The sequence below is a fragment of the Polypterus senegalus genome, chromosome 6 (genome assembly GCF_016835505.1).
Source record: "Polypterus senegalus isolate Bchr_013 chromosome 6, ASM1683550v1, whole genome shotgun sequence".
Taxonomy (NCBI): domain Eukaryota; kingdom Metazoa; phylum Chordata; class Cladistia; order Polypteriformes; family Polypteridae; genus Polypterus; species Polypterus senegalus.
In genome coordinates, this window is record NC_053159.1 from 9,620,010 (window position 1) to 9,646,201 (window position 26,192).

Genomic DNA, 26,192 nt, shown 5'->3' on the forward strand with positions numbered 1-26,192 from the left:
CGAGCCCTAATGTTCTTTTGCTTAACAGTGGTTTGCGTCTTGGAAATCTGCCATGCAGGCCGTTTTTGCCCAGTCTCTTTCTTATGGTGGAGTCGTGAACACTGACCTTAATTGAGGCAAGTGAGGCCTGCAGTTCTTTAGACGTTGTCCTGGGGTCTTTGTGACCTCTCGGATGAGTCGTCTCTGCGCTCTTGGGGTAATTTTGGTCGGCCGGCCACTCCTGGGAAGGTTCACCACTGTTCCATGTTTTTGCCATTTGTGGATAATGGCTCTCACTGTGGTTCGCTGGAGTCCCAAAGCTTTAGAAATGGCTTTATAACCTTTACCAGACTGATAGATCTCAATGACTTCTGTTCTCATTTGTTCCTGAATTTCTTTGGATCTTGGCATGATGTCTAGCTTTTGAGGTGCTTTTGGTCTACTTCTCTGTGTCAGGCAGCTCCTATTGAAGTGATTTCTTGATTGAAACAGGTGTGGCAGTAATCAGGAAATTGAACTCAGGTGTGATAAACCACAGTTAGGTGATTTTTGAACAAGGGGGCAATTACTTTTACACAGGGCCATGTAGGTTTGGATTTTTTTTCTCCCTAAATAATAAAAACCATCATTTAAAAACTGCATTTTGTGTTTACTTGTGTTATATTTGACTAATGGTTAAATGTGTTTGATGATCAGAAACATTTTGTGTGACAAACATGCAAAAGAATAAGAAATCAGGAAGGGGGCAAATAGTTTTTCACACCACTGTATGTGTGTGTGTGTGTGTGTTATCGTTCAGCCAGGGTTTTGTCAATGGCTTGAGTAAAGTTTAATTTAATATTTTTAAGTCTAATTTTGTACATTTTTATTGGAGCTTACAGACAGGATGGTGTCGAGGCTCTGATCTAAACACGACTACAAATACTGCTGCAGCATTTAACTCTTTCAGGGCTGATGTCGACTTTTGTGAAAATTCAGGGGTAAAGGACGGTAATCGGCAGTAAACGGCGACAAAACTCACCCTTACTTTTTAGTTCGACTCTCTTTGCTAGAAGGACAGTAACACAGCCTCGAATACCTACGTGTGCGAGAGTAGTGAAGAGCAAACAACCTCTAAAATGGCATCGACAGTTGGCGAGAGACCAAAGCAAATGTGCAAAGCAAAATACTCCATGGACGTCTCACGTAATTTCGTTGAATTGGACTCTGACTTGTCGGACTCCGACCTGGAGATGGATATGAAAAACGACAGTGAGGTACCAGCATCGTCTGATCGGTCCCCAGCTGATCGTGGTGCTGAACACTTTCGTGTAGCGTTCGCCTGGGAGGACCACCGCTTATGACGACAAGAGGTACAAATCAGATTGCGTTACACTGCAACCACCTGCTGTGCGAAGACATCTAGACCACTGTGTATTCCTGATGAACATCGAGGTGCCCCTGTGCAGTGACTGCCGTCAGAGATGCCAAACATGCACCAACAGCAGCCACAGCACATAGCAACAAATGTTTTATGTTGATTTATGTGTAAAATGATTGCTTTGTAGGGCAGCACGGTGGCGCAGTGGGTAGCGCTGCTGCCTCGCAGTTAGGAGACCCGGGTTGGCTTCCCTGGTCCTCCTTGCATGGAGTTTGCATGTTCTCCCCGTGTCTGTGTGGGTTTCCTCCCACAGTCCAAAGACATGCAGGTTAGGTGCATTGGCGATTCCAAATTGTCCGTAGTTTTTGCTTGGTGTGTGGGTGAGCCCTGCGGTGGGCTGGTGCCCTGCCCGGGGTTTGTTTCCTGCCTTGCTCCCTGTGTTGGCAGGGATTGGCTCCAGAAGATTTGTCTGAGAAACTGATGTGAGATTGGAGGAAACGAGAAGATGTGAAAAAAAAAATAATAAAATAAAAGTGTATTTTCGAACGGGCGTATAAGTCAGGGTCTGATTTTATGATCGATATTTCGGTTTTCAAGACCTGATTTATACATAATGTGACAAAATGAGACTCCAGACATGATAAAGGTTTGAAGCAGCCACCTGTATAATATGTTCCTGGCTGCAAAAGTAAAGAATTGTAACACCAGAGTAGTATACAAGACTGAATCCAAAACAGAACTGAAATCCAGAATCCTGAAGAGGGAAAAGAGGCTTTATAGGGAGTCTGGGGGAAGTGGTGCCGTCCTTGGGCCCAGGGGGCTGGAAGTAGTGCCGTCCTCGGGCCATGGGACCACAAGTGATGTCATCCTCAGGGTCCAGGGCCAGAAGTGGTGCCGTCCTCGGGCCCCAGGGGCCGGAAGTGGTGTTGTCCTCTGGGCCCGAAGTGATGTGCTCAGAGTTGAGGCACTGGTTACTGGTGGGATATCGCGGGAAAGGTCTGCAGTGCACTCCCCCGCCCCCATGGCGGACATGTTAACAGTATTCTGTAAGCCCTTCAGCTGCCTCCTATTTGCCTGTGTGTGACAGACAGCAAGTATATACAGTCATTTTGATTTTACGCACCAACACACACACAGGCAACCAAGCTAAATTCAACTTTTCTTGATGTTTTGAACATCCTACAATCAGAATCTGAACTCCGGTTGATATCAAATATTTGACCCCATCACAAACTTCCTTTTACAAGAAAGTAAAAATGATCTGCAGGAATTTCCATAACTCAGAAATACCAGGGCTGAAGTCTATCTTAATGGCATCGAGCTTAAGGTAGAAGACAGCCCTGGTTGGCGTCACCACACCCTGGCATGATACACTGACGCACCAGACACAGTGCTTAATAAAAACGTCTTCACGTCTGAGACATTAGCCTTCTTCCTTCAATACAATGTAAGAGATGTTCGCGTCGCCACTCACCCCGTTTCCCAAGAATCCAAGGGTGGGGATCACCTTTTCCTGTGCGATGCACTGCAGTATTCTGGGCGCCCCGTACAGACCACCCATGCAGGAAGCGAGAGAGGAAATGTACAAGCCGAGAAGGAAGAGGAACCCCACCAAAGAAACCTGGGAAAACAAATAGGAGATGTCAAAAAAAAAAAATCACATAAGGCCACTCCTTTGAGAAAGCTTTACTGAAAAGAAGTAAGATGTCTCAACCAACCCTCCAGGACAGCCGAAGCCTTTTATGCACTTTTCAGACATTCACACCACAATGGAGGAAACTCCTGCTTCATATTATATCATATAATAACATAACATACTGCACCAAGTGATACACAAAAATAATCAGACTGGGCTTGGGGCTTTCCTGGAAAAATGTTTGGAGGTCGGCCGGACGTGAATCATAGAACGATATCCCCTCCTACACGTGCGCTCTCTCAAACCGTCGACCGGCCAGGCATATCCTGTGAATAGCCCAGTCAGTATTTTCACAACAATCGCTACACAATAATGTCAGGTGAAAAAAAAAAAATATATATATATATATCGAACAGCGAATCAAAATCAAATTTCTAACAAATTTTCTCCTTTTCCGTAAAGCACAAAAACAGTCCTGTCCTCGATCGTCCTCCCTATTCGCCTGATTTAGCTCCCTGTGATTTTTACTTGTTCCCGAAAATCAAAAATGACCTGAAGGGAACACATTTTTCTACAATGGATGAAGTGAAGACAGAAACAGCAAGCCTGTTGAAGAGCCTCAAGCAAGAAGACTTCTTTCAATGGACGATACGTACGGAGTGGTGTAGAGATCGGGTAGGGGAGTAAATATAGAAGGTGACAATGTTTAGAAGGCTGTAATTCATCAATATATATATATATATATATATATATATATATATATACACACACATATACATACATATATGCATATACATACATACATACATATATATATATATATACACATATATGTATACACATATATATATACACATATATATATCTATACTAATAAAAGGCAAAGCCCTCTCTGACTGACTGACTGACTCACTGACTCATCACTAATTCTCCAACTTCCCATGTAGGTAGAAAGCTGAAATTTGGCAGGCTTATTCCTTACAGCATACTTACAAAAGTTAAGCAGGTTTCATTTCGAAATTCTACACGTAATGGTCATAACGGCCGATAACGGTCAACAACATCCGCCATGTTGAACTTTCTTATTTATGGCCCCATCTTCATGAAATTTGGTAGGCGGCTTCCCTGCGCTAACCAAAACCGATGTACGTACTTATTTCGGTGGTATGACGCCACTGTCGGCCGCCATATTGAATTTTCCAAACGTCACTAATTCTCCAACTTCCTGTGTAGGTAGAAGGCAGAAATTTGGCAGGCCCATTCCTTACAGCTTACTTACAAAAGTTAAGCAGGTTTAATTTCGAAATTCTATGCGTAACGGTCAAAACGGTCAACAACGTCCGCCATATTGAACTTTCTTATTCATGGCCCCATCTTCACGAAATTTGGTAGGCGGCTTCCCTGCGCTAACCGAAACCAATGTACACCGAAATAAGTATGCTATTCACCATGAAATCACCGCTATTCCCTTTGAAATGGCCAAATGAGTCATGCGAGCATTCAGAAATTGTCTCAAAGAGTATATCGCTAATGATGGCCGCCACCTCATTTTTAAAACACAATGAAAAAAGTCTATTTTGTATATCCTTTCTTGTGTCGTAATGAAATTTATTTTATGTTCTAGCGTTTTTGTAGAATAAATATTTGAAATGTGGTGGTACTTCTTTTTGGTTCACCCTGTACAACATGGCGCTCACAGATTTCCAGTCTTGGTTCACACATTAGGCCGCAGCATGGGACTGGCTCCTTCCATTGTTCGAAGTTGCAGCTCCGGGCCCAACTGGAACGTCTTTATCATTTCCGATTTATCTGTGCACTCTTTTCTTCCATCAAGAAGTCTGAACCGCTTTTTAAACGGTAATATCTCTTTTGTTATTGTTGCTATTTCACAGGGTCACATGTGTTTTCCTCCTTTAAAGCTGCAGCTGTGTGTGCAAATTAGCCACGCGGTTGCTGCGCACAGGGATCCATGTTCCATATCTGGGGGGCAGTACTCCGAAAATTCTCAATCAATCAAAAAGCAGCAATCGCCAGAGCCCCGCCCTCTCAGCTTTGACGAGTGAAAGTGACAGTTTTAAATTCCAGCCGTATTTTACGTTGTATTTGGAGGAATATTACAGACAAACTTAACTAAATAAGCTGCAAAAAATATATATTCTGTAACACATTTAAGTCACACTTCATGCTCTTTTTCTTTATTTGTTGTCACATTTCACTGCACTTTTATTTATTTGCGTATTTATTTCTTTCATTTTGTCTAAAAAATATTCAAACACAGCATCTCCAGCGTAGTGCACAAAAACTTGGGACAATAAAAAGAAGTGTGCCTATATACGGCGGCTCTCCCTTTCTATTTTTTTATTTGTTTTTGATTCTCTGTTCTTCATCACGGAGTCACTGCAATATTCAAGATGGAATACAATTAGCATAAATATAAGGAATTAATTGACTTTGCTCCCTGGAGAGCCACCGTAAGGTAAGCCACTTCTCTGACTGATAATGACATTTAATTTGCTGCATATCAAAGAATAATGAGCCTATAAATGCCATTTTTTTTTTCTTGGCTTCGTGAATATTAAACCAAATATTAAGAAGCTGCTGCATCGGAGAAGCTGCTAATTTTATTTTCCAGAGAGCAGACTCCATAGTGCCACTTATGGTGCTACAGATTGAATTAATAACTCAACTCCCCACCACTGGCCAGCTGGCTTCCACCCAACCTCAATAGTACAGGCGTACGTCTCACCCCTGCTGGGCCACTAGCTCTTTTCAGGAATGCGTTATTTGTTAAGCATGTTTGACTTTTCTGGAATCTACCCAACCATCCATCCATTTTTTTTTGGAAGCTGCTGAATTCAGTCAAGGGTCATGGGAGATGGAATTCATTCTGGCAGCACTGGCCACAAGGATGAAGCAAAAGAAGATGAAGAGGAGACCTGAATGAAGTGTTTAAAATGATGAAAGGAATTAGTAGAGAGGATTGAGATGGGGACTTTAAAAGGAACTCAACAAGAACACGGGGGACACAGTTGGAAACTTCTTGAGGGTAAAATTCACACTAACATTAGGAAGTTTTTCTTTACACAGAGAACCACAGACACCTGGAATAAGCGACCAAGTAGTGTTGTAGACAGTAGGACTTTATGGACCTTCAAAACTCCACTTAACGTTATTTTAGAAGAATTAAGTGGATAGGACTGGCACGCTTTGTTGGGTTGAATGGCCTGTTCTTGTCCAGATAGTTCTAATGTTCTACTCTCAATGGGCAGGCCGTCTGGTGAGCACCTTAGTCTGGAATGACCACCCCAACATTTTCCATCATCCAACCCGCTATATCCTAACTACAGGGTCATGGGGGTCTGCTGGAGCCAATTCCAGCCAACACAGGGCGCAAGGCAAGAAACAAAATCCGGACAGGGGGCCAGCCCACCACAGGGCGCACACACACACACACACACACACACACACACACACTAGGGACAATTTGCATGTCTTTGGACTGTGGGAGGAAAGCCACGCAGACACAGGGAGAACATGCAAACTCCAGGCAGGGAGGACCCGGAAAGCGAACCCAGGTCTCCTAACTACGAGGCAGCAGCGCTACCCACTGCGCCAATATTATATTAAAGACATAAAAACTGGTAAACGATTTGGTTGTCTATTACATTTTTATAACACTTCCTGAGGTGGCTGAAGCGAGTAAGTCTTCCCCCTTTGGTCCTCACCATGTGCTATAGAGGCATCATTGAGAGGGTTCTGACCAGCTGCATCACTGTCTGGTATGGCAACTGCAACATATCCGACCGCAAGCGCCTGCAAAGGTTAGTGTAGACAGAAGAGAACATTATTGGGGTGTCGCTCTCTTCACTAAAGGACATATTCTACAAACGCAGTGTCCGCAAAGGCCTGCACCATTGTGCGGGACCCCTTACACCCCTCACGTGGACTTTTCACACTTCTGCCATCCAAGAGAAGATACTGCAGCGTCAGAACCAGATCTGCCAGGCTGCTTTACCCCCAAGCTGTCAGACTCCTTAACACCATGCTGCCCCCCTGGGATCTTCCACACGGCCTCAACCACCGTTTATACATGCCAGCCACTTTCCTGCAAAGACGAGAGTGCAGGTAGAAAAGAACTGAAAATCTCAAACTGACCTTTAAGTATTTTGACATGCTTGATATCCTTCTGCTGGGAAACATTCTAACCGGTCATTGTTTACCACGTCTTAAACAACTATTATCATACACTGATAATTTCTGCATTATCTATATCTATTATTTATTTATTATTATTATTGTGGTGGGCTGGCACCCTGCCCGGGATTTGTTCCTGCCTTGTGCCCTGTGTTGGCTGGGATTGGTTCCTGCAGACCCCCGTGACCCTGTGTTACGATATAGCAGATTGGACGATGACTGACTGATGTATCAATTGACTATATTTATGTATCTAGATTGCAAATACCATACATTGTATCAATGTTCTACACGTTGTGAGATGTGGCCAGCTTGTCATCCCGGCCAATACCCCAAGGCCGCCAGATGGAGCCCTCCCTGCAGTATGGAGGTGCCCCGAAGACCAGCAGGGAGTCATGGGACATGTAGTTTTTATACAAGACCCTGCTGGATACCACAGGGGCCGCAAGAGGGAGGACTGAAGACTTCTTTGTGCCCTTTAACCCAGAAGTTCGTCAAAGGAAGAGCGACGGGCTTCCGGGGTGAAGAAAAAGAACATTTTACCTGACCCGGAAGTGATACTAGATCACATGGACTGGGGATTGAGAACACTTCCAGGTCAGGGTACTTGAAAGGACTATGGGTGCTCCCAGATGGCGAGCTGAGCTGGGTGGAAGGGTGGCAACACGTCTGGGAGTCGGGGGATTGGTTTATTGTGTTTGATTATTGTGATTTATATGAGAATAGTGGAGGAGAGGGTGCTTAGTGCACTGTGGCAAGTTAATAAAGTCAACTGTTGGACTTTTACCTGGTGTCTGGAGTCGTGGACAGGGGTTCAAGGGAGCGATACTGCCCCTATCTTTCACAACGTCAATATTGCTGCTACTTCTTTGTCTTGTCTTTGCACAATGTCTTGTCTTGTTTGTGTTTTAATTTTAATTTTTTATTTTAATTCTTTTTTTTTTATTATTTATTATTTGCACTTCATGTTATTTCACTGTGGACCTTGAGCTTCGCAATTTCATCTATCTGTATACTTGTATATGGTTGAGATGATAATAAATTTCGCTTTGACTTTGACTAAACATGCTAAATCCAGTTCAGGGTTGAATGGGGTTGGAATCTATGGGATGGGATGCCAGGCCATTACAAGACCTACATTTAAATTACAGCATCTATAAAAGGCATTCACCCGCTTGGAAGTTTTCACATTGGTTATCCAACATTGAACCACAGTGGATTTAATTTGGCTTTTTTGGCACTGACCAACAGAAAACGACTTGTCAATGTCAAAGTGACAGCAGATCTCTGCAAGTTGAAGACAAATGTAAAACACAAACTGTTTGATCTCATATTTATTCAACCCCTATAGGTCAGTATTTAGTAGATGGTAGCCATGACTCTCTCTTCCAGCTTTTCACATCTAGACTCTGCCATTTCTCCCCATTCTTCTCTGTCACAACTGTTCCAGCTCTGTCAGATATCATGGAGATAAAGAACAAACAGCCTTTGTCAAGTCCAGCCACTTATTCCTCATCACATTGAGGTCTCGACTCTGAATCGGCCACTCCACAACATTAGCATTGCCGATTTAAAGCCATCCCTCTGGAGTTTTGTCTTTAAGCTTGAGGTCATTGTCTTGCTGGAGATCAAATCTTCTTCCAAGGTGTAAACTGCATCAGGATTTCCCCATATTTTGTTGCATTCATTTTACTGTCACAAGACTTCCAGGTCCTGCTGTACAGAAGCATCCCGACAACATAACACCATCACATGTATCACAGTGGAGATGGAGGGTTTATGATAACGTACATCATAACCTGAGCAATGTGAATGCCCTGGAGTGGCCGAGGCAGAGTCCACATCTCAATCCAATTATTGACTTGTGGCCGGACTTGAAGAAGGCGCTTCATTCCTGACTCCCATGATTCCTGACAGAGCCTCAGCAGTTGTGCAAAGAAGAATGGAAGTGTGGAGATGAGCAGAGGTGGTCATGGCTGCCAAATACTGAATATGGACTTGAAGGGGGGTGAATTACTTATGCCATCATTTACTTTGTGTTTTGTATTTCTAAGTAAGCCATTTTGACATTAAAGAGTAATTTTCTGTTGAGTAATGTCAAAATAGCCAGACTAAATTATTGTTCTTGAACAATAAAATGTGAAATCTTCCAAGGGTGAGTTCTTTCCATAGGCACCATAGATTCATGCAATTCATTCCAACCTTTTATTCATTTAAATATCTCTTAACAGGAGTGGGTGACCCAAAATCCAAACACTTCATTTTATGGCCTTTATAAAAAAAATCAAAACTACACTTTGTACCAAAAATGATCACACCTGATATAATCTCAATATTATAAGACTGACATATCTGGAAAAGATGGAGCTTACCTTCTCTGCAATCATAAAGTCGTAGCGCAGGGCCTCTCTTGTGCAAATTGCTCCCAGCAGAAACACAAAGACCAAGTAGAGGAACCAGCTGCAATGAATCATAATACAGAATACAGTCCGTCAACATTGATTTGCTATAGCGCCTTTCACACTCATCCACTCTCACTTTGCTGCTAGACTTCACATTAAATCTTTCAGAGCAGTCTTGTTGTGCTCCATTACGCTATCGTGTCTCTTCTTTCGTAGGATTTTCGACCTTCCCCAGGGTTCGGTTAACTAGCCTTTTGTTACAGTCAGGCCAGAGTTCTTCGCCGACTTATCTTTAAATTGCTTCTTTTAGAACATTTATTATTGCTCATGGTTTTCCATTAATTTTTATAATATTGTTCTCTTCATGTAAAATTTATCTAATAATTATTATGTACTAGGTGTGTAAGCCCAAGCTGTAAAAAGCCTGGGCTCCTAGAAATCAAGGATTCTGAAACTTCAATCAATCAATCACATAGGGTTGTGCATTAGCGGCTAAGCGAGATTCTCTTTCCTCGGTGGTTTCGTTTTGCCGACATGCTCGCCTCCGTTGTCTATCAACGGCCAAGCGACTTTCACTCTCCTCAGAGGTCTCATTTTGCTGACGTGCTCGCCTTTCTTGTGTATCAGCGGCTAGGCAAAATTTCTTTTCTCAGCAGTTTCACTTTGGCGACAGAGTCGGTATCTTTGAAATTCACACTGTAGCCTCACACTTCCGGGCCAGCCAGCCAGACACACATACTTCCATGCGTTGATGTTTATATACAAGACTAGGGGGTTCACCCCCTGCTCACTTCGCTCGCCAACCCCCCGGCCTGGGTTACGCGCCATCGACTTTGTGTCTCTGCCGCTCACGTTGTGAAGAGGGGGGCTGAATGCACCCCAAGGAGACGCGGTCGCTCCTCTGAATACCCGTCTTAAACGGTGATGCAATGGGAAATAGTTTTTTTTTTTTCTTACCTCCTCTTTGCTCAATCAGTTGCTGGTTTGCTGCTGCTGCCGTGCCACGTGATCTGCATTTCATGTGGCGCTTCAAACATTTAAAAGCCTGTACAGCAACTGTCCTACTCTTTGTCTTTTATTTCTGGCCCCAGGCGTGGTTAAATCTTTTGGCACAAAGTTTTATCTCATGGCAAGGGTTTATAATTTTTGTTTATAATTTAAAAACGGAATAAGGATCTGAAAATCTAACAACATCACATTAAGGTTTGATAAATTCTGAAAAGAATGATATCAATCATATATATGTAGGTTTTACAATAAGCCAATTTAGAGCGTAACATAAAAACATTACACTTTTAGGCTTATATATATATATATATATATATATATATATATATATATATATATATATAGTGGTACGGGGCTAGGAGGACCGGAGGAGTGCTTGTGCCTCCTCCAGACCGAAAGGGGTGTCCACCCTGGTTATGTTGGGGGCCTCGGGTAAAGGGCATGGAAGCCCAGCCCTGTAGGGACCCGTGGCCACCGCCAGGCGGCGCCCCGGTGCCTGAATATCCCCTGTGGTACCCGGCCGGGGCTGGAGCCCGGCAGGGACGCCCAGGAGGACCAGAGGAGAGCTTGTGCCTCCTCCAGACCGAGAGGGGGCGTCCGTCCTGGTTATGCTGGGGGCCTCGGGTACAGGGCTTGGAAGCCCAGCCCTGTCGGGACCCGTGGCCCCTGCAAGGCGGCGTCCCAGTGCCTAAATATCCTGAGAGCCCAGCACTTCCTGGTGTGGCGGAAGTGCTGGGGGGAAGACTTTGGGAGACACCCGGAGAGCTGCCGGGAGGACAGCCGGCACTTCCGCCACACTGGGGCGTGGCCAAGGGAGGAATGCCGTGAACACCTGGTGCTCATCCGGGAGCTGTATATAAGGGGCCGCCTCCCTCCAGTCATGGGCAGAAGTCGGGTGGAAGAGGACGGAGCTGGAGTGAGGACTGGAGGCGGCCAGGAGAGAAAGGCACAGAGACGGTGAGGCCTGGACTTGGGGGAATCGGTGCAAGAGGCAATGGGGTGTGAGTGCACAGTTTGTAAATATTTGTAAATAAACAGTGTGTTGGGTGATGAACAACATGTCTGCCTGTCTGTGTCCGGGCCAGCGTTCACAAGATATATATATATATATATATATATATATATATATATATATATATATATATATATATATATATACACACACACACACACAGAGAGGAGAGAGAGAGAGAGAGAAGATTACCTACATATGTTTTGTGGCTCTCTTACATACCGTACCATGTATTGTGAGGGTGGATCTTCAAGAAGAATGAAATACCAGGCCATGGCAGGTACACTCACTCAGGTTTTAATGTGGTTGCATTACCCCTTCGTGCCAGTTTGCATAAACTGCACATCGTGAGTCATAATTTAGAAACTTCGGAGGTTAACCAGATTCAAAGCCTGAGCACAGGAGTACCGCACGTGTGGTAAACAGCAGTTACAACAGGATAACTTAAAGTCAGGTGTGATAACATTCGCTTTCTTTCCTTCCTCATACTGTTTGATCACCTTAATTTTTGTGTCGAGATCAACTGCCTTTTCTTTCTGTAATCGCAAAATAAACAGAACTAAACATAGTCTAAACCACTGCAGGTAATAAATTGAGATTGAGACGAAGGAGTCATGGCATACATGTTGTTTGCCCATGACACACGGCAGCGGTTGTAAGTCGAATAGTCATAAGATGCATAGACCATAAGTTGATAAGTTGACTGTATGTGTAGGATGGTAAATCAAAATGTAAAGGCAATTTAAAAATTAAACAGTAAACATAACATATAGACGCTGATTCAATAGAACAAATTTGCCATGGCTTATAAGTAGTGTGAACATAGCCACGGCTATATTACTCTGTTTGATTTTTTGCTGCCCTTTCAGAGGTATCAGTGTGAGAGCTGAAGGATATAGACGTCTCTATGGGGTCTTGCTAAGGTACTGAAGCAAGGTCACTAGCTTTGGTCAAATTGCTCTGCTTGATTTGTGCAGTCCTTTCAGGGTTATTGATTGAGAGAGCTGATGAATACAGATGTCTCTGTGGACCCTGCTAAGTTATTGGAGTTTGAACTATGGAAGATGAATAAATGTAACATAGATAAGCGGTGAGTCTATATACTGTAACTCAAAGCTAATAAGTTAGGCCTTATGCTCCGACATCAAAAGAACCTTAGAGTTTAAAGTGCCTTTCATGGACATTTTTACAGCAGAAAACAGACCAGTTTTAGAGTTACCAATCAGTTTAACCTGCCAGACTTTGGAATGAAAGTGAAGTTGGCACAGGGACCAGGGTAGGATTCAAACCCAGGACTGTTGAGCTGTACGACAGCACTGAGCCACTGCAGGTACTTTCTCACCCATTTAAAATGTCATTATTTATTAGTTCTTAGACCATTTCTGTATGAGCCAAGTTCTGTATTAACATTTTTATGTTCAGTTAATTTGAAAATATGTTACATTCTTTTTTGTAGTTCAAGTTTAGTTTATATATAAAGAATAGGGCTAGTTAATTATTCAGTTTAAATGGGGTATTGTTACTTTAAGAAGAGGTGCTGGGTAGCAGGAGTTATGGGGAACTAGGAAGTTATTGTAAGTTTGTGTGTGGATTAATTGGGCTTTGGAAACACATGGCTTTCTTATTGTGTCTGTCTTGAGTTTCATTTGACTGTGGAAATATATAACGTGGAAAATAAACGTTTTTTGGATTAATGTGAAACGCCAAGGACTGGACAAGAATAAGTTCCTGATGTAACCACAAGTTATTTCGCACCTTCACTTTCCTTACAAACATCATTAAGAACTGCATGGCATCTCCTGTGTGACGGCGCTACAAAACACAGGAAAAAAAAAAAATAAAACATACCATACCATCGAATCAGCCTAATAAATCCATCCAGCCAGGGTCATGGGGGTCTGCTGGAGCCAATCCCAGCCAACACCGGGCACAAGGCAGGAAACAAACCCTGTGCAGGGTGCCAGCCTACCGCTGCATATAAAACTATTCATCCATCGATCCATTATCCAACCCGCTATATCTTAACTACAAGGTCATGGGGGTCTGCTGGAGCCAATCCCAGCCAACACAGGGCACAAGGTAGGGTGCCAGCCCACCGCAGGGCGCACACACCCACACACCAAGCTCACACTAGGGACAATTTAGAATTGCCAATGCACCTAACCTGCATGTCTTTGGACTGTGGGAGGAAACCCACGCAGACACGGAAAGAACATGCAAACTCCACACAGGGAGGACCCGGGAAGCGAACCACAGGTCTCCTAACTGCGAGGCAGCAGCGCTACCACTGTGCCACCATGCTGCCCTGCCTAATAAATCCATTGCTCAGTTTCTTTGATTTATACTTTATGTCTCTCTCCCCTTCTAGCCCTCTTGTCCACTTATTCATACTGCAAAGCATTGATGCTAAAAGCAAAGTGCTGAATTTGTATTAAGAATCCTGTTAAACAGAAGGAGTTGAACTGGCCATTCAAATGGACCGGTCACATTCACACCTTGTCAGACACAATCACTTAGGCACTCACGAGATGCTGACCGCTGCCAGTGACCCCAAGGGAATGCTCGAGGCTGGTTTCCGAAGGTCTCCACTCATGTTAAATCCTGCCATCACACCTATAGTAATGCAAAAAGAAATAAAATGTAAATAAATCGAAGGGCAGAGAGAGGTGTCCATGCACCATAAATCCACCTCAATGCATACTCTATCACTGTAAAAAAAAAAAAAATTGAGATGCCTCTCATGATTATCAACATCATATTTTCCACTGGAGAAGTGTCATAAATAAATGGTTGGTTTATTTATCTATCTATTTATTCATCCTGATTTTGCTGTTATATCTAGTCAGGGTTTTACGACATAACCCCATTTAGTGGGCATTTCTGGGACTCTCTTATATACGTTTTCAGACTTTTAGTTTATACAAGTGCCATGATTAGGGTGTAGCGTTATCTCAATTCTTAACTTCTGTCTTCTTCCTTACCTAAAGAAAAAAAAAATCTCAGAAATTTATAAAAATGTAAAAAAAAAACAAAAACCAAACTCTCCACTAGCCTAAACATGATGGAGCCATCTGAGAAGCTGGGGAGAGGAAGCGAGAGCCACCAGAGTATCCTAATAATGGTGGGCACATTTGTGAACTGCAGAAGGCCCAAAGCAGGCCGGATGGACTTTTAGCCTTGGAATCCCTGAAGTTTAAATGTTCTTCCACATCCTACCAAGTGGAGATTTTATTTGTCTCCAATTCCTGCTTATCTGACGATAGTTTTTGATGTTAAGATGGACTTTTTGATTGTCTGTTAAATTTTATACAACCATTTATAAATGACAGTTCTTTCGTTTTTGCGTACTTTTATGATCCTTTAGCTAATTCCATGTCCCCATTGAAATTTTAATATTTTATTATTATAAAGTGCAACACTGAATCACAGTACAGTAGAGTCTCGCTTATCCAACATTCCGTATTATCCGACGTCCCACTGTAAAAAAACAAAAAAAATACGTATCAATCGGCAACAAGAACTGCAAGTTACAAGCGTAAGCGTAGTCAATTCTTTGTTGCTCCCGACTCTGCCGCACCTAATTACAGTGGAACCTTGGTTTGCGAGTATAATTCGTTCTGGAAATGTGCTCGCAGTACAAAGCACTCGCACAGTATATCAATGCGAATTTCCCCATAAGAAATAATGGAAACTCAGCTGATTCATTCCACAACCCAAAACTAATCATATAAAAATGATTAATACAAAATATAAAGTAAAATACATAAAACAAATTAACCTGCACTTTACCTTTGAAAAGAATCATGGCTGGTGTGAGGGAGTTTCTAAACTCTTGTGGGATTCCACCCAACAGGACAACATGCGGAAGAGCATCCCGAAGCGACCGTAGGCACCCAGCGCTGTAGCAGTTCGACGTAAAAGTCAATCCGAATAGATCGCGGACATGCTATAAACGCCTGTCGTTGATGGGTGATACAAGGAACATTATAAATGCGCAGGGCTCAGTATTACTTTTCCCCCCGAACCTGCCTGACTGCTGTGTCTGTGTATAGGAGAATGGCAGATCCCGCCACAATAAATAACCGCGCTGTTGCTGCTTCAAGCTTAATAAAGCTGTTGTTGCTAAGCAAGCTCGAGATTCAGCTTCGAGTTTTCAGGTGGAAGACGGGGACTCGCACGTCACAGCACAAACACACACACACAGTCCCAATGCTGTAGTAAACAGTATACGCTCTTACGGATGTTGACTATATGAGTGACGGAGTTAAGGCTCTAGAAACTGCAATTAATTACATTGAGTAACAAGAAGAAGCTACAGGAATCGACATAATGATGCTGCAAAGATGGCGAGAATTCACAGCGAAGAAACGGCACTCGTCAGGAAAGCGAACTACGATCAAAAATGTCTTTAAATTATCACAGGACAACTTTTTAAGTACAGTACATACTGTATTTAACGTCAGACAATTCTGTAACTGTAAGTTCATTTTTTCAGTTAATTTATTCTGTTTTGTTGTAAAACATGATTATTAGGTTCGTAATGTGTAAAATTATAACATAGTTTGACGTTTAATAGGCTTTTTCTTAACACCTGCCATTATCCAACATTTTTGCTTATCCGACGTTCGGCCGGCCCGTTTATGTCGGATAAGTTTAGACTCTACTGTATTTGGCTCTTTGGACACTGATCAACAGAAAAAGACTCTTTAAATGTCAAAGTGAAAACAGATCTCTGCAAACCTGTGGTATAATAAGCCTGCCATTTGAATATGGAGATAGGCTGCCTGGGGTGAGGCCTATTCTGGGATGTCTGACCGGGCCTATGTGCTGGTGTGGCTTTTTATATAAAAATAATATATATTTTTTCATTGAGGTCTGCTCCTCCCTTTTCTGCTTCAGTGTGACAAGAATCACATCAAAAATATCTGGCCTTTGGATTCAAGGATCTGTTAATTGATAAAAACTCTCAGATCCTAACGACACACTCAATTAGTGCTTTATTAAAGGAAGATGCATTGGAAAGGTAAACCAATTAAGCCAACAAAGATAAAAGAGGCACATCAGCAGTGCTAACAACAAATGAAAGACAAACACATGCTGTCTGCTGAAATGACCTAATTAGAACACTCGAGATTGAGGCCATTTCCAATTAGACTCAGATTGTGTCTAAGAAAATAAAAAGTCACAGAAATGTACCAGCAAAACCAAGGAGCTGGTGGTGGATTTTAGGAGGACCAGGCCCCTCATGGACCCCATGATCATCAGAGGTGACTGTGCAGAGGGTGCAGACCTATAAATACCTGGGAGTGCAGCTGGATGATAAACTGGACTGGACTGCCAATACTGATGCTCTGTGGAAGTGAAGACAGAGCTGACTATACTACCTTAGAAGGCTGGCGTCTTTCAACATCTGCAATAAGATGCTGCAGATGTTCTATCAGACGGCTGTGGCGAGTGCCCTCTTTGACGCGGTGGTGTGTTGGTGAGGCAGCATAAAGGACGCCTCACGCCTGGACAAACTGGTGAGGAAGGCAGGCTCTATTGTAGGCACGGAGCTGGACAGTTTGACATCCGTGGCAGAGCGACGGGCGCTGAGCAGACTCCTGTCAATCATGGAGAATCCACTTCATCCACTGAACAGGATCATCTCCAGACAGAGGAGCAGCTTCAGCAACAGACAGACTGACAGACTGAGGAGACCCCACGCTATGCGACTCTTCAATTCCACCCGGGAGTTAACATTACACAAAGTTATTGTCTGTTATACCTGCATTCTTATCACTCTTTAATGTAATATTGTTCCGTATGTATGCTGCTGCTGGAGTATGTGAATTTCCCCTTGGGATTAATAAAGTATCTATCTATCTCAATTCACATATACCTTTTACTTATTTAGATTTTCTAATTTTAAATTTTTTGCAAATAGCACTTTGCTTGAGGTTTAACTAAATATACTAAAATATAGAGTGTATAGAGTATAGAGCAGGGGTGTCAAACTCCGGGCCTAGAGGGCCACAGTGGCTGCAGGTTTTCATTCTCACAGTTTTCCCAATCAGTAACCAGTTCACTGCTAATTAACTTTTTTCCCTTCGTTTTAATAGCCCAGTTTTTAAGGATTCAGTCCTCTGAATTGATTTGTTTCTTCATTAAATGGCAGCCAAAGAGAAATGTGATGTGAAACGAGCCAACAGATGGCCAGTTAAATTGGGTCTTCAAACTCCAACCAATCTGTTAATGAGAAGCTTATTCTTGCTGTTAATTAAGCCCGTCATTTAATTCCAGGGCTTGTTTTGCCGCTCTCATTCTGCCACAGCAGACTTTTCCAAAACTGTTAATTTTCTGTTTTTTTTCTAAGAACATTGTCAAAATGTTTTGGTGACCTGAGAGATCAACGTTACAGAGACCATCACCTTTCTTCACTTTCAGATATTGTGTGATGGGCACAGGGGAGCTGGTCATGTGACGGCTTGTTTTGTGTCTCATTATTGTTTGGTTGCTAATTAAGGGAAGAGAGACAATTAAAGGGTCCGAGTCAATTTAATTAAAACTAAAGCAAAAGACGTTAATTAGCAGCCAAAACTGATCACTAATGAAGAAGATGGTTAGAATGAAAACCTGCAGCCACTGCGGCCCTCCAGTTCCGGGGGCTCGACACCCGTGGTATAGAGTGTTCAACAAAGTTAAATTGTATGTTACAGCCAAAACCTGAAATCCGCCAAATCGGGAAATGCCCAATGTCACTGTAAATTCCTCGATTTTGGAATTTGGCCAGTCAGTTTGCGAAATGGCACAGGGCGATCAGCCAAAGTCGGAAGAAAAAGGGCATGAGCAGCGATTTGTTGTGCACTTAGTAGTGCAATTGCATCAAGTGTAGCCTTGACGGCTCTTGTTCAGAAAGTGGATGCCACTTGGTTGTTTCACAACAATTAAGATTAGGTATATATGAAGGTTTCACATTTCTGTTTATCATTTTAATCCTAAAATAGTAACTTAACATCAGGGACCTATTTTATTGACCTTAAGGTTAGTGTTTGGGCAAGGGGAAGGCCGTCTCAAGTGGCGTCTGCTTTCTGAACAAGAACCGCCTTGAGCAGTTTCTTATGCAGAATGGAAAACTCGCTTCTGAATCTACATCTGAAAGTTTTTAAGCATCGTCACACCTTGAGTAGACAGTCTTACATCAGCGCATCAGATTTTGGCCAGGGAGCACTCACCAATTCGCAAAATGGTCCGGCAAAGTAGCATATACGCTGGTCATTTCTAGTAAATCGGACTTTGGTCACACCTCACGGCCAAAATGCGAAGCGGCCAGCCAATTCGGGAACAGGCTGAACTTCGGGTTTTGGCCGTAACATATACAGTGATCCCTCGCTATATCGCGCTTCGACTTTCGTGGCTTCACTCTATCGCGGATTTTAAATGTAAGCACATCTAAATATATATCACAGATTTTTCACTAGTTCGCGGCTTTCTGCGGACAATGGGTCTTTTAATTTATGGTACACGCTTCCTCAGTTTGTTTGCCCAGTTGATTTCATACAGGGACGCTATTGGCGGATGGCTTAGAAGCTACCCAATCAGAGCATGTATTACATATTAACTAAAACTCCTCAATGATATACGATATGCTTCCCGCGCGGTGCTTGATTGTTTGCTTTTCTCTGTCTCTCTCACCTTCTCTGACATTCTCTCTGCCTGACGGAGGGGGTGTGAGCAGAGGGGCTGTTTGCACAGAGAATACGGATGCTCCTCTAAAAAATGTCGCTTTATCGCGGTGCTTCTGCTTACTTAAAAGCACGTATTGATTTTTTGATTGTTTGCTTTTCTTAGCGAGCTCTCTCTGACATTCTCTGCTGACGGCGCTCCTTTGAAGAGAAGATATGTTTGCATTCTTTTAATTGTGAGAAAGAACTGTCATCTCTGTCTTGTCATGGAGCACAGTTTAAACTTTTTCACTTAAGGGTGTTATTTCATGTCTAGAGGGCTCTAATAATGTTAACAGTGTGGGAGAGTTTCTAAGGGCTTAAAATAAACTGCTCAAAAAAATTAATGGAACACTTTGAAAACACATCAGATCTCAATGGGAAAAAGAAATCCTCCTGGATATCTATACTGATATAGACTGGGTAATGTGTTAGGAACGAAAGGATGCCACATCGTTTGATGGAAATGAAAATGATCAACCTACAGAGCCCTGAATTCAAAGACGCCCCAAAAATCAGAGTGAAAAAATGATGTGGCAGGCTAGTCCATTTTGCCCAAATTGAATTGCAGCAACTCCAAATTGTACGCAGCACTTTGTATGGCCCCTGTGTTCTTGTATACATGCCTGACAACATCGGTGCATGCTTCTAATGAGATGACAGATGGTGTTGTGGGGGATCTCCTCCCAGATCTGGACCAGGGCATCACTGAGCTCCTGGACAGTCTGAGGTGCAACCTGGTGGCATTGGATGGACCAAAACATAATGTCCCAGAGGTGTTCTATTGGATTTAGGTCAGGAAAGTGTGGTGGCCAGTCAATGGTATCAATTCCTTCATCCTCCAGGAACTGCCTGCATACTCTCACCACATGAGGCCAGGAATTGTCGTGCACCAGGAGCCACTGTACCAGCATAGGGTCTGACAATGGGTCCAAGGATTTCATCCTGATACCTAATGGCAGCCAAGGTGCCTTTGTCAAGCCTGTAGCGGTCTGTGTGACCCTCCATGGATATGCCTCCCCAGACAATCATTAACCCACCACCAAACTGCTCATGCTGAATGATGTTACAGGCAGCATAATGTTCTCCATGGCTTCTCCAGACCTTTTCACTTCTGACACGTGCTCAGGGTGAACCTGCTCTCATCTGTAAAAAGCACAGGGCACCAGTGGTGCATCTGCCAATTCTGGTATTCTATGGCGAATGCCAATCGAGCTGCATGCTGCTGGGCAGTGAGCTCAGGGCCCATTAGAGGACATGGGGCCCTTGGGTCACCCTCATGAAGTCTTTCTGGTTGTTTGGTCAGAGACATTCACACCAGTGGCCTGCTGGAGGTCATTTTGTAGGGCTCTGGCAGTGCTCATCCTGTTCCTCCTTGCCCAAAGGAGCAGATACTGGTCCTGCTGATGGGTTATGGACCTTCTATGGCCCTCTCCAGCTCTCCTAGAGTAACTGCTTGTCTCCTAGAATCTCCTCCATGCCCTTGAGACTGTGCAGGGAGACACAGCAAACCTTCTGGCAATGACACGTATTGATGTGCCATCCTGGAGAAGTTGGACTACCTGTGCAACCTCTGTAGGGTCCAGGTATCGCCTCATGCTACCAGTAGTGACACTGACTGTAGCCAAATGCAAAACTAGTGAAGAAACAGTCAGAAAAGATGAGGAGGGAAAAATGTCAGTGGCCTCCACCTGTTAAACCATTCCTGTTTTGGGGGTCATCTCATTGTTGCCCCTCTAGTGCATCTGTTGTTAATTTCATTAACACCACAGCAGCTGAAACTGATTAACAACCCCCTCTGCTACTTAACTGACCAGATTAATATCCCATAATCCCATAATATCCTACCTGGCAGGGAGAAAATTCTTTGTGAGTTGTGGTAATCAAATCTCAAAGACACATGATATCCGATATGGTGTTCCACAAGGCTCTATCCTGGGTCCGCTGTTATTCTCAATCTATATGCTTCCGTTAGGTCAGATTATCTCAGGTTACAATGTGAGCTACCACAGCTATGATGATGACACACAGCTGTACTTATCTATAGCACCTGATGACTCCGACTCTTTCGATACACTAACACAATGTCTTACTGGTATTTCTGAATGGATGAATAGTAATTTTCTCAAACTAAATAAAGAGAAAACTGAAATTTTGGTAATTGGCAATAATGGATTCAGCGAGGTTATCAGAAATAAACTTAATGCACTAGGATTAGTAGTTAAGACGGAAGTAAAAAATTTAGGGGTAACCGTTGACTGTAATCTGAATTTTAAATCGCATATTCATCAGACCACTAGGACAGCATTTTTCATTTAAGAAACATAGCTAAAGTTAGACCTCTTATATCATTGAAAGATGCTGAGAAATTAATTCACGCTTTTGTTTTCAGTAGACTAGATTACTGTAACGCACTCCTCTCAGGACTACCCAAAAAAGACATAAATCATTTGCAACGAGTGCAGAATGCAGCTGCTAGAATCCTAACTGGGAAAAGAAAATCCGAACACATTTCTCCAGTTTTGATGTCACTACACTGGTTGCCTGTGTCATTCAGGATTGACTTTAAAATACTGCTTATGGTTTATAAAGCCTTAAATAATCTCGCTCCATCTTATATATCGGAATGCCTGACACCTTATATTCCAAATCGTAACCTTAGATCTTCAAATGAGTGTCTCCTTATAATTCCAAAAGCTAAACTTAAAAGAAGTGGTGAGGCGGCCTTCTGCTGCTATGCACCTAAAATCTGGAATAGCCTGCCGATAGGAATTCGCCAGGCAAATACAGTAGAGCAATTTAAAACACTGCTGAAAACACATTACTTTAACATGGCCTTTTTATAACTTCACTTTAACATAATTCTGATACTCTGTATGTTCAATTCTTCATAATAACTATTCATGGTGGCTCTAAAATCCGTACTGACCCCTACTCTCTCTTCTGTTTCTTTTTCCGGTTTCTTTGTGGTGGCGGCCTGCGCCACCACCACCTGCTGAAAGCATCATGATGCTCCAACAATGATGGACAGAAAGCCAGAAGTCTACGTGACCATCATCATCAGGTCCTTCCATGAAAATATGATGATTTATGTTAGGTAGAATGCCCAGAGGGGACTGGGCGGTCTCTTGGTCTGGAACCCCTACAGATTTTATTTTTTCTCCAGCTTTTGGAGTTTTTTTTGTTTTTCTGTCCACCCTGGCCATCGGACCTTACTCTTATTCTATGTTAATTAATGTTGACTTATGTTTATCTTTTATTGTGTCTTCTATTACTCTATTCATTTTGTAAAGCACTTTGAGCTACATTTTTTTTTGTATGAATATGTGCTATATAAATAAATGTTGATTGATTGATTGATAAGTTTCATTGACTGTATGCTATACTCTGATTAAAAAGTGTTCCTTTAATTCTTTTGAGCAGTATATATAAAAATAACCATACAAACATATGGTTTCTACTTCGCGGATTTTCATCTATCGTGGGGGGGTTCTGGAACGCAAACCCCCGCGATCGAGGAGGGATTAGTGTACATATAAACAAACATGCCCTGTATATCTAAGGAAAGTAAATAAATAAATACTTTCAGCAGGCACTGTGCATCCACCTTAATAAAAACGACAAGTCTCTGTATATCGGTGTGCCCGTCCAGATGCTATGTCTCTGTTATATGCCATTTAGTATGGGATTCGTAAAAAACAGCAGGAATATTTGTGATGCGCCATCTGCTGGAATGATTAATGCAATACATATTGTATGTCTCTGTTATAAGCCATTTGGTTGTGGATTCGTAAAAGCAGTGCTAGTGTTTGTAGTTAGGTTAAAAAAAAATACAAAATCAAACCTTCATGATGTGCTCCATTAGCATTACTGATTGGGAAGTGGCTGAAATAAGAACCTGAAGTAACTGTTGGCCCGCTATGAACTGAGCTTGACATCTTTAAAACTCCAATGAAAAAGCTTAAAGTCAAATCTAACCCCATTACAATACTTTTCTTATTTGCCGTATTTCTATCATATACCATATATATATCATATCATATACGCAGGGAAAAGAAAAGAAAAGGCAAAGAAGCGTTACCTGTAGCAGCTGGGAAGAACACCCCAAATACTGTAAAAAAGGTCTCTCCCAGAGTGTAGTCTGGCAGGGTGTTGTTTCGCATCAGCTCTTCGGAATATCCAACAAAGCCGTGCTCTGTCAAGACAAAGGACCAAGAAGGACTTTAGTGAAGGAGGCCCGTGAGAAGCAAGTGTATGCTTATAGTGAATATGAAAACTGAAATTCAGCGATCGCTTAATTATCTGAAATGGGGAAAAAAAAAGCTGAAATAAAAAACAGCAATACAATCCATCGAGGCTCTATGTTTTCTGGAAGTCTATTCTAGCAATCACAGGGCTCAGCTACTGTCCACAGGCAGGAGTTGACAGGTCTACAGGAAGTCAGGGACCCTTACCCAGCCAGGACACCCATGAGATGGAAGGACCGGGTGGAGACAGTATGCATGGGGTATATTGTCTCCTCCAGGCCTCTACATGGCAGGCCCCCCTGGTTTGCAGCGGTGCCCCGGATTCCCACAGGGCATCATAGGAGATGGATTTCTTTGGCACAGCCCCATTGGGTTCTGTGGATTCCACCAGGGACTTCAGAGCCCTATCTCATTGGGCTTCCACCTCACCAGGATACGAGATATACTTCCAGGTGCTGCATAAAAGAAGCCGGCTGACTCGATCAGGGAGAAGAAAGTCAACGATTGTGTGGAGGAGTCAGAGAGAGGAACTGAGAGAAGACGACAAAGAGTTGCAGAAAGCATTATTCCTGTGTGCTGTACTGCGGTTGTATTCTGGTTGTGGCATGGTAAACGCTTGCTATTAGAGTTTCCCACATTAAAAGCTCATTGTGCTTGAGACTTGTTTCTGTGCCTGTTTGTATTTGGGAGTTTCAGGAGCTGGAGTGCCCTCTGGTGTCCACAAGAGGTGATTTCAGATGTCGACTGATGTCGACATCCAAGGGTAGAGGGTGGTAATCAGCTGTAAACATCGAGAAAACTCTCTGTTACGTTACAGGTTGTCTCTCTTTGCTAGAAAGAAAGTTAGCTTCGTTGATTTGACTTTGAAACTCTCGACAACTCCCTTCTCCTGTTTTTTTGAGCTTCTTGTTATATTTTCTATTTTTGAAATAAATGTTATCATTTATATAGATGGGCGGCACGTTGGCGCAGTGGGTAGCGCTGCTGCCTCGCAGTTCAGAGACCCAGGTTCTCTTCACAGGTCCTCCCTGCATGATGTTTGCATGTTCTCCACGTGTCTGCGTGGGTTTCCTCCCACAGTCCGAAGACATGCAGGTTAGGTGCATTGGCGATTCTAAATTGTCCCTAGTGTGTGCTTGGTGTGTGTGTGTGTGTGTGTGCCCTGCGGTGGGCTGGCGCCCTGCCCGGGGTTTGTTTCCTGCTTTGCGCACTGTGTTGGCCCTGGATTGGCTCCAGCAGACCCCCCCGTGACCCTGTAGTTAGGATATGGCGGCTTGGATGATGGAAGGATGGATAATATTGGGGTGGTCATTCCAGACTAAGGTGCTCACCTGACGGCCTGCCCAATGAGAGTAGAACGTTAGAACTACAGTGGAAGCTCGAGATATGAACAGCTCTGTATACGAGAAATTCAAGATACAAGGAAAGTATGAGCGAAAAATTTGGATCTAAATACGAGCATTGGTTCGCGTAACGAGCCACGAGCCAGGCTGTGGGTATGAGTGGCGCATTTCCCGATCCGCCTCGACTCGGGGATTCACCCACACTGACGCTGCCCGCCCATCAGCTCACTCAGTGTTCCTTGTTCTCCCATAGCGTGAGGATCTACACGTTTGTGCGCGTGTGATTTAATTGTTTTTTTTTTTGCATTTAACGTGAAAATAATTATTCCACGGGAGAGCCTTCCTGAATCAGAGCGGGACTCTCCTTTCCCACAGTAACCCGTTTCCTCCTCCCCACCTCCCTATCGTCTCCCTCAAGCCAGCCAGGACTCTTCATAAAGGTAAACTACAGTATATATTATTTATAAGTGTTATTTGTTAGGAAAATTGATTTTTATGTTGATATTTTTGGGGGTGTGGAACGGATTAACTGGATTTCCACTATTTTCAATGGGGAAGTTTGTTCTACATACGAGAAATTCGCTATACGAGCTCAGTGCTGGAACGAATTAAACTCGTATCTCGAGGTTCCACTGTATCTGGACAAGAACAGGCGCATTCAACCCAAGTCCTATCCACTTAATTCTTCTAAAATTAAACTCCACATTAAGTGGAGTTTTGAAGGTCCCTAAAGTCCTATTGTCTACAACACTACTTGGTCGCTTATTCCAGGTGTCCATGGTTTTCTGTGTGAAGAAAAACTTCCTAATGTTATTGTGAAATTTACTCTTTCTTTTTGCACTACTGTAGGTGTGATGGCAGGATTTAACATGAGTGGAGACCTTCAGAAACCAGCCTCGAGCATTTCCCTGGGGTCACTGGCAGCGGTCAGCATCTCGTGAGTGCCGCCTAAGTGATCGTGTCTGACAAGGTGTGAATGTGACCGGTCCATTTGAATGGCCACTTCAACTCCTTCTGTTTAACAGGATTCTTAATACAAATTCAGCACTTTGCTTTTAGCATCAATGCTTTTCAGTATGAATAAGTGGACAAGAGGGCTAGACGGGAAGAGAGACAAAGTATAAATCAAACAAATTGAGCAATGGATTTATTAGGCTGGACGGCACCGGTGGCGCAGTGGTGGCAGTTAGGAGACCGGGGTTCGCTTCCCGGGTCCTCCCTGCGTGGAGTTGCATGTTCTCCCCGTGTCTGTGTGGACATGCAGGTTAGGTGCATTGGTGATTCTAAATTGTCCCTGGTGTGTGTGTG

At 43.2% G+C, this 26,192-nt stretch overlaps 1 protein-coding gene across 3 annotated transcripts in view; it reads right to left on the reverse strand.

Annotated features, from left to right (window-relative positions):
* The window catches only part of slc12a8 (solute carrier family 12 member 8), a 120,901-nt gene that overhangs the window by 17,378 nt on the left and 77,331 nt on the right, over positions 1 to 26,192 (reverse strand). For 2 of the 3 annotated variants that reach the window (XM_039755369.1, XM_039755368.1), the window contains exons 6-9: positions 23,376 to 23,489; positions 14,117 to 14,204; positions 9,542 to 9,629; positions 2,814 to 2,960 (exon numbers count right to left, since the gene is read on the reverse strand). In XM_039755369.1, coding sequence (XP_039611303.1) covers positions 2,814 to 2,960; positions 9,542 to 9,629; positions 14,117 to 14,204; positions 23,376 to 23,489 — 437 coding nt within the window. The remainder of the gene's footprint in view (positions 1 to 2,813; positions 2,961 to 9,541; positions 9,630 to 14,116; positions 14,205 to 23,375; positions 23,490 to 26,192) is intronic. The other variant, XM_039755370.1, reaches the window with a different exon arrangement.